Source organism: Ricinus communis, chromosome 3, assembly GCF_019578655.1.
Source record: "Ricinus communis isolate WT05 ecotype wild-type chromosome 3, ASM1957865v1, whole genome shotgun sequence".
NCBI lineage: Eukaryota > Viridiplantae > Streptophyta > Magnoliopsida > Malpighiales > Euphorbiaceae > Ricinus > Ricinus communis.
This window is the reverse complement of record NC_063258.1, coordinates 5,484,843-5,494,251: the sequence shown is the minus strand read 5'-3', so window position 1 is coordinate 5,494,251 and position 9,409 is coordinate 5,484,843. Positions and strand designations below refer to the sequence as shown.

Sequence of the window (9,409 nt, the reverse complement as noted above, 5' to 3'; positions counted from 1 at the left end):
ATTTTCTTTCGGTGCAATTAAGCCCCCCGTGATACATGGCATCATCCCTATCTTACCCTTTTGTATTTAGTAGGTTTTTGTGTTAACAAATGTACCCCTGACCACATGACCATTTTGTTTTCTTTCCACTTTCTTCCTCATGTCCAATTTTGTTTCCTTGTGATCCCTTCCAAAAAATAATCAAAGCATCAAATGAGCCATAAAATAAAATAAAACAATATAAAATATGAAAATTTTAGTTTAGCGATAAGGTTCGACTATTTTAAAAATCGACCCTAAACTTAAACTCATTGAATTTATAAAATTATCAAGCAGTTTTAATATATTAATTAATTACAGAATGTCTTGATTAATTTGATTAGTTTTTTTTATTTGTAAGAAGTAGAAGAGGCTTGGAGTGCGATTTTGCTTCCTATTTATCTATTAATATTAGTGAGAGATTATCTATTAATATTATTTATCTACTAAATAATAGTAGATGTATATCTAACTAAGATACCAAAAAGAGAAATGTATGGTAAGAGAGAAATTAAATTTCTTTAAGGAAAAAGGATAGTTAATTACCAAAAGGCATCCTAATCAGGTTATTAGTTAGGGGATTAAACTCATTACCAACTTATGGTCAAATCCACATACTCAAACTTCCAACAATAAAAGAAAATGGATCTGAAATGATTATCCATTATAACCAAAACATAATGTTCTTAAGCAACCAATACAATTTAATATCTAAAAAATTTAATCCATGATAGTGTTACAAGTTTGTCATAATAGGTCAAGAACAGCCCAATTATAAAAATCCCATATAAAAAGTACATATTTTTTTATTACAATTTTAAGTAACAAGTGTAGCTCTATGAATGGGCCTTCATTGGCATTTCTACAACTTATAGAATAAAGAAACATAATCAAGAATTTTGCTTTGGCAACATCATAAGAGCAGAAATCATGTCTTTATCTATGGCATCACATGTTTAACACTCAAAACCCACCAAAGCTAATTAATCCTTAGGGGATTATAATTAACTCACTTGTCATGAAACATTTATATAATATGAAAAAGACTTTTTTGGAATTTATATATGTGAAAACATGACTTCAAAGTATTTCTTCTTCTTCTCCTTCTTGTTTTCTTGAATTATTCAACTTTCTTTGGAGCTCTTTTTCTTTCTTGTTCTTTTAGCTTTTCTTGTTTCTTGTTTCTTGATTCTTGTTATGGTTATGGGTGATTCTTATGATGAAGAGTGTGATTATCTCTTTAAAGCAGTTCTAATTGGAGACTCAGCTGTTGGGAAATCAAATCTTTTATCAAGATTTTCTAGAGATGAATTCAGGTTGGATTCAAAGCCAACTATAGGTGTTGAATTTGCTTATAGGAATATAAGAGTTGCTGATAAGCTTATTAAAGCTCAAATTTGGGACACTGCTGGCCAGGAAAGGTTTGCCTCTCTTCTTCTTCTTCTTCTTCTTCTTCTTCTTATCATTATTATTCTTATGATCATATCTCATCTTTCTCTCATTGATGTTTGGATTATCCATCATCACTTTGGAAAATTCTGAAGTTGTTAAGTATATAGGCCCCAAAGCCTTTGGGCCAAAGGCATACATGTCTATATATAAAACATGTCTCAAGGAAATGATTTCTATAGCTGAATTAGTAGTGAATTATGTATAAAACATATTATGTGTTGTAAGGTTAAGTTTATTCATGCAATCAATGGCTTTATTAAGTACAATAAGTATTCGACCTGCACTCTCCAATTAAAAGTTTCTAGTTAAAAAGTCTCAAATTAGAAATCAGAAAAAGTCTAGTGCAAACTGTCATAAACCATTTGATTTTTTGGCAAAATTTACATTTACACCCCTTAGTTTTAAAATTGAATAACATTATCCTCAATTCTTAAAAACATAAACTCTGATTCTCATGTTACATTTTAGTTTTACATTTTAATTCTCATATTTAGTGAAGTTACATTTTAGTTCCACATTTCTTAATTCTAGATCTACAGAACTTGAAAAAAAAAAAAAGAAATCTCATTTTAATTCAAATTTTAAATAAGAATGTATAAGTAATAATTATGTGAGAGACTTTTACCAATTTAATCAAAAGATTAATGGGCAACAAATAGCTTTCTTTCCCTTATTTATCAATACTTTCCCTTCTTTGCAATTTCTTTCCATCTTTTGTTGATGTCATTGTGTGATGTGCATTAATCTAAGATTTTAATTGGGTTAAGTTACCTTGATGGTGTCTGAATTTTAGAGTGAGTATTATTAAAAATTTTAATTTCAATTTATAATAATTAAACTCATAGAATTTTAATTTTCATATAAAATATATTCTCTACTATAAATTTCTGTTAAATAGTTAACGAAAAAAATAACATAACAACAAGTGTCTCACTGTTTAAATTCTTATAATTGCTAATGTAATTATGAGATAGATAAGTATATTCTACTTAGGTGGTATTTGGGACCCAAGAAAGTGAGATGTATAAAAAGCATCCTTGATTAATGCAAGGATTACAAAAGTAGTGCTCATGAAAAGTACAACCATAAGAGGTTTTGATGATAAGTAAGGTGCTAAAAAGAAGATGTCAGTTTTATATGAGACCCTTTTCCAGTTTTCTCTCCTTTCTCCCATACTTTTTTCTCCTTTTTTCTTTCATGGGTTAGGTCTGTTAGGAACATGCCTTGTCATGGTCACTCCAATCAGCAACAAATTAGGAAAAATTATAAAGTAAGAACTTGAATTGGAAGTTTTCTTTTTTTTCTTTACTCAATTAGTGATTATTCAATCATTAAACTTTGAAAATCTTCTTCTTCTTTTTTTTTTGAAAAATGAAAGAGCATGTGAGTTGATGATTAACTTATTAGTTTAATCCTAACAAAGAATTTACGTTGGTTTTAAAATCAAACATATAATTTATAATTTTTTTAATTTTAGTAGTATATTTTAATATAATTTTAATTTTAATTTCCAATAAAATTAACAACTAAAATTTTGAATCGGCATAAAATGATAACAAAAGAAGGTTTGACATTAACGTTGAAAAAAGTTTTTTCCCTTTTTGATATACATATATTTAGAGTCCAATTAATTTATAGCGTATCGGATAGAATTTTTATAATTAATAAAGTACTACTTTAAGAGTTTTTAACACAGATATATATCTAAAGTTTGAACTGAAAAACTTATTTAAATAAAAAAAGACCTATACTATTTCATCTGCACGCTTTTAAATGTAAATTCTTTTTCTAATATCAACTTTTATTTTATTTCTTTTGAGTTTTAAAATTATTTTTCTAAAAAAAGGTAAATTAATTATTTTTTCTAAAAGCAGTTTACAAAAAGTTAAAAAATTAATATACTAAATTAAAAAATTCTAACTTACTTTTTTAACATTCAATAGTAATTTCAAATACATCCTAAGTAAATAAATAAACAATCTAACAATAAATCTTCTCTAATATCGTACTTATTTTTTTTGGAATTTAAAGAAAATTTAACAATTTAATCTCTTATCCTTCTCTGACTCGTATATAATCTGTTACAATGGTCGAAAGTGTTTTAAATCTTAAATTCCTAAAATTTTCAAATAAAAATTACATAATATTTTTAAAAATATAAAAAATGAGTCAACAACTTTAATACTAATTCAGTTGCCTTTTCTTTATCGGCAAAATTATAATCACACAAGCAAATTTTTACTAATAAAAAGTTTATTAGAATAGTAACTGAGAAATCTGAATTCTAAAAATTTAAATAATTATAAAGATACATGAGTATAAAGAGTAACATATTTTATATATTTTGAGTTGTGAAAATTGAGAAATTTATGACTTAAACTCCTTTTTTATTTTCCTATTTATTATAACAAATATTAATAGGAGTTTATCACTTTAATGCGATGAATATGTAAGAAAATAAGTATTCTTATATCGATTGAAACTTCAAGCAACTAAAAAAAATAACACGTCTCTTACTACTAGTTTAAAGTTTTTAAAAAGAAAATGGAAAGAGCACCAGTTTCTCTCAGTAAAGCTTAATAGCTAAATTCTTTTGTCTATTTTTTACAAGTTTATGATGGCACCAAGAGATTTCAGTTCAACTTATTGCACACTTTAATTTATAAAAATTCAAAGGTTACAAAAAGAAATTGTACTTTTTCTATAATCTCAAATAATTTTCAGGAGTTTAGTTATGGAAATTCTTTGTCTAGTCTAAGTGTATGTCCCTACCTATATATTAAATCGATTATATTTATTAATTTTAAATAATTGAGTATGTGTTAATCGTTTAATATCAAAATATTAAATACTTATATATATGTGTCGCTCTTTTATTATTATTATTTTTATGATATATACAACTAATGTAAATAAGGGTTACCCTTTAGTCAAGTGTTTTAAATAATCTAATTCAAATAATCAAAAAAGAAGAAGAGAAATACTATAAGAAATAAAAAAAATAGTAAGATAATGAAATAAATAAGTGTATAAAAATTATTTGATTTTTTTATGATATTTAGATATGTAATTGGTCAAAAGATTTTGAACATTGTAAGGAGAAAAAATTAAGAAAAGAGTAGTGTAGCATATGCAATTAAAAGTTCAAGACAAAATGCCTAAGAGTAAACTGAACTTAAAGATGTAAGGTCATGCCTAGACTCTAAACAAATCGAGTCGAGTTGACTTTTAATAAATTCAAATTTTGTTTGTTATTATTTTGTATGAATTTAAAACTGATTTTGAATTCAACAATAATGAACTTGAATTAAATTCGAACTTATTTTGAGTTTAGCTTCTTAAAAGTTATTTTAATTTATTTATTGAACTTAATTTTTTTTTTTTCAAAAGAGAAAAATATATTAAGAACTAAGGAAATAAAATTACAAATATTTGAATTAACTAAAGCAGCAACAAGGACGGACATTCTCAACAATAACTAGAGCCGAAATCAAAACGCAGGGAAGCTAAAGCAGAGCTATCTTTCTGGTAGTTCTTTATCTTAGATTTCTAGAAATTGTAAGTTAACTTAAATTTTTGAATTTAGTTGATTAATTTAATAATATAATTTATTATATCTATTGAATTAGTTAAAATATTAAACATTTAATAGTCAATACAAATTTGTTATAAACTATAATAAAAAGATATTTGTAATTAGTTTATATAAATTAATAAAAATATATATACATGTAAAATAAAATAGTTTTAGTATAAAAAATATGATTGACGAGCTGATTAAGAAGTTGACTAATAAGTTAGTTCACGGATAAACTCACGAGCCTACAAATGAGTCGACTCACGAGCTAACGAGTACAATATAACAAATTTATGCTTGGTTTGTTAACACTAACGAGCTTATATTCCGAGCTTGAACAAATTTTTATCAGGCTGAAGTTTGAGTAGCTCGCAAGACTTTTAGTTTATTTACAGTCTATTGCCCCCTTAAAATTTTTAAAATTCTTTTTTTATTTATCTTCTATTTCTATTTGAAATCTTTTCAAAAAACGCTTTCATACTCATTACATTACTAATAATTCTATTGCAGGTTTAGAGCTATAACTAGTTCATATTATCGTGGGGCATTAGGTGCCTTGTTGGTATATGACATAACTCGAAGAGCAACATTTGATAATGTGAAGAAATGGCTAACAGAGCTAAGAGAATATGGGAATCCTGAAATGGTGGTTGTTCTTGCTGGGAATAAATGTGATCTGAGCCATACCAGAGAAGTTGGTGAAGAAGAAGGGAAAAACCTTGCAGAAACTGAAGGTTTATGCTTCATGGAAACATCAGCTTTGGAGAACCTGAATGTTGAAGAAGCATTTTTAGAAATGATCACTAAAATCCATGCAATTACAAGCCAGAAAAGCTTAGAAGTTAGATTGAAGGATGCTAATAACATTACTTCTAAGACAGTGGCACTGCCTGTTGGGAAAGAGGTACTCATTATTGATGAAGTAAGTGCTACTAAACAAGCAAGTTGTTGTTCATACTAAATCACCTATGAACTATATATATATATTATATGTACAGGGCTGCATGCATGAGGAAAGTTTTGGAATATTCTTCTAAATTATGCTATTAATTAGATAGTTTATGTTATTCTTTTTTTGTTGGTTTAATTTGATTTGTTTCACTTGTTCAATAGTGACGATTTTCTCACATTTTTACCCCTTTGTAGTTGCAAGATATATACTTGAAATTGTGCATTATATAATAGTTATTCAATCACTATTAAGTTACTTGTTCGTGTTTGGTTAAAATAAAACTCCATAAGTTCTTATAAAATTTATTTATAAATTCATATTATGTATGTTTATTTAAAATTTTATTTTATTAAATCCATAAAACTCGATATAATTAAATCAAATTTTATTAATTTTAATAGAAATTTTAAATACATTCTAAACTCACGAAATTATTTTTTATTATGCTAAATTTTATTCAAATATATTTTTCTTCTATCATCTTACTCTTAGTTGTCTCTCTTTTTCAACTTCAAATATTTTTCTGGATGAATTCTACATTGCCAAATCAAGCCTAGTTGGATAAGTAAGAGTTTTTGCTTTTAGAACTGCCTTTTACAAAACCTCCCTAAAGGAGTTAATTTTGAGACCTATAATGGCCTATCCTAAAATTTCTCCACTCTACTAATATTACTAACTAAAAGTCTCGGTCCTCGAAAAGACATAATGATAATATAACTGGTCATTGAACTTTATAATTACATTTATTTTAATTTTAATCATAAAATTTTAATTTGTTTCATTTCAATCTTTTAAATTTAAATTTAATCAATAATATAATTACATTGCCAATAAAAAATTAACATGTCATGTTTATATTTCTTAAATAATTTGAATCAAACACAATGTTAATATTTGATTGGTTAATTCTTTTCCTTTTTGTTTCATTCCACCATTTACTTTCTCATTATAACTCTTCTCCTACGTACTCATCCTATTTACACAACCCAAATAGTGAAAAGTTTCAAAATGTATTATTTAAAGCAACTCATTTTATTTTCCGAAAAGAAATATAAAATGGAAAAGGATTCAGTATCAAGAATTTATTGGTAAATAACCCCAGCAATTGTGATGAGCATAATTGACTTTTATTGACAAAGATAGTTGACGGTAGAGAGCTAGTGGGAGGTAGAAATTAAGTAATGTTAGATGCAATAGCTTTTCTGTTTCACCGTTTTTCAATTTTAAGTGGGTTATTTTTTTTTATAAATTAATATATAGTTAAACCTTTTAATAGCTACACTACAAAAAATATAGAATAAGAGATGGTAAAATTTGTCTTTTAAATTTTTTAAAATTGTCTCCAATTCTATCGAGAACGACTAAAATCGTTTCGACATACCATCTATATTACCTCCATCTTCTATTATATAAGGGACGATATATTAATATCGTCCTTATTTAAAGGGACGACTACCACGATTATCATCCTCTAGTATGGGGATGATTATCGTCCCTATAAAAGGAAAGATATTTGTCCTCATATTTGGGGACGATTTTCATTTCTCATCTTTAAGGACAATTATCATCTCCACTTTAAGGTATAATTTTGATCCTCTCTTTTAAAGATGATACTCATCTCTATTTTAATAGATGATTTTCATTCCTTTCTTTAGGGACGGTTTTTGTCCCCACTTTAGGAGATGGTTTTTGTCCTTAATTTAGGAGATGGTTTTTGTTCCTACTTTAGGAAACAATATTTTTCTTACCTTTGAGGAAAACTATTATCTCTTTAAATTTTATTATTAGAGACAATTTGTGTCTTTAAATCTAATTTTTTAATTAGTAATTATCGTTAATGGTCATATAATTTGATGATAATTGAATTAAAGACCATCAATAATGAATATATTTATAAAATCACCTATTTTAATTTGCATAAATGGGTTATTCTATGCATATGACAATTTTAGTTAAGACTAAAATCAAAACTTAAATTATAATGAAAACAAAAAAGAAACATAAAATTGATAAGCTTTTATTCTCAATTACAAAATAAATTTACTAACATATAAATTTTAAGTATAACTTAAAAGAAATGAAATAATTTACAACAATTTGTAACTTATTTAACTTGTTTAATATTGATAATATTTTTTTAAAAAAATTTAGAAGCTTTAAGGCCTTGAACTTTAAATTTCAATCTTCATGAATATGAATTGCTTTATTTGACTTTTAAAGAGCGCCCTACAAAAGACCATTTTAAAAAAATAAGACTGTTAAATAATTGAATATCCAAAGTAATTCAATAATTTATTTTATAATATTAAAATAAAAACTAGCTTATATAAAAGCCTTTAATAAAATTATTGAATTATACTGGATTTATGACTCTCTTGACCCTAATACCCCCATCAAAATGTCTAATATTTGTAAAAGTTCTTTATTCAAATTTTGTTATAAGTGCAACCTCCTTTCACAATTCTACAACTTATTCATTACTAGATGTAGTTTTGGTCATTTCTCATGTACTTACTTTATACCCCAAGCTTTTTCCATGTACATAACCTGATCTAGGGCCAAATATCTCCCTTAGGACATCATCTGATGTAGGAGCTTGTTCAATATCATTTGTTGGTTGATTTTTAATTCTTTGCATTTCTTCCTATAAGATATAGAATTCACATTAGTATTTAATTGGTAAATCTATGTTATAAAATCTCTAATGATCAATTTTGCTTTAAAAGACTTATATAAATTCTTGATGATTCTGAATCACAAAACTCTTGCTCGCCTTGGAAATTTATAAATCCATGTGCAACCATCCAAAATTCAGAAATATATGGCACTTCACCTATCTCTTCATTCATCCATAATATTAATTATATGAGTTATATAAATATCATTTTTTTTATGTATGATCTTTAAACTATAAAGAAAAATAATTTTAAATGCCAATTGGAATACTCTTCTTGCAACTTACCATATCATACTCCACTTGCACAAGAGGAGTAAGACTAGTTGATGCAACAATGTTCTGTTTTGCAAGATTTCTTGCATTTGTTTGACTTATAGCCTTTATAACATTAACATTGAATTCCATTTGAATTCTGTTGATATATAAGCTTAATTTTTAAAAACAAAAATATAAAAGTATAATCAATTAAAAATGACCATAAACTCTTCTTTAGAAAATACGCCACATATTGTCTTTCAATCATCTTGAGTAAACCCCTGAAGGACATTCTCTTTTCGCTCCTCATTATTAAAGTACTTCAAATACTTTAATGAAAATTGCGCTTCCACTTGTGGTATAATATTTTCATCTTATGAAAGCAGTACATCTCAAAATTTATTTTTTTAATATAAGGTGTATCAGGTCTGACACGACCTTTTTCTTCAAGTTTCTTCCATTGTTTTGGGCTTTCAGA

At 26.1% G+C, this 9,409-nt stretch overlaps 1 protein-coding gene across 1 annotated transcript; it reads left to right on the top strand.

The window, feature by feature from the left end:
- The first annotated feature begins 942 nt into the window (after positions 1 to 942).
- On the top strand, positions 943 to 6,121 carry LOC8275701 (ras-related protein RABA6b). The gene is made up of 2 exons (XM_015727430.3): positions 943 to 1,439; positions 5,558 to 6,121. The coding sequence occupies exons 1-2, from the start codon at positions 1,216 to 1,218 to the stop codon at positions 6,006 to 6,008; spliced, it is 675 nt and encodes a 224-aa protein (XP_015582916.1). The 5' UTR covers positions 943 to 1,215; the 3' UTR covers positions 6,009 to 6,121.
- Positions 6,122 to 9,409: the final 3,288 nt, after the last annotated feature.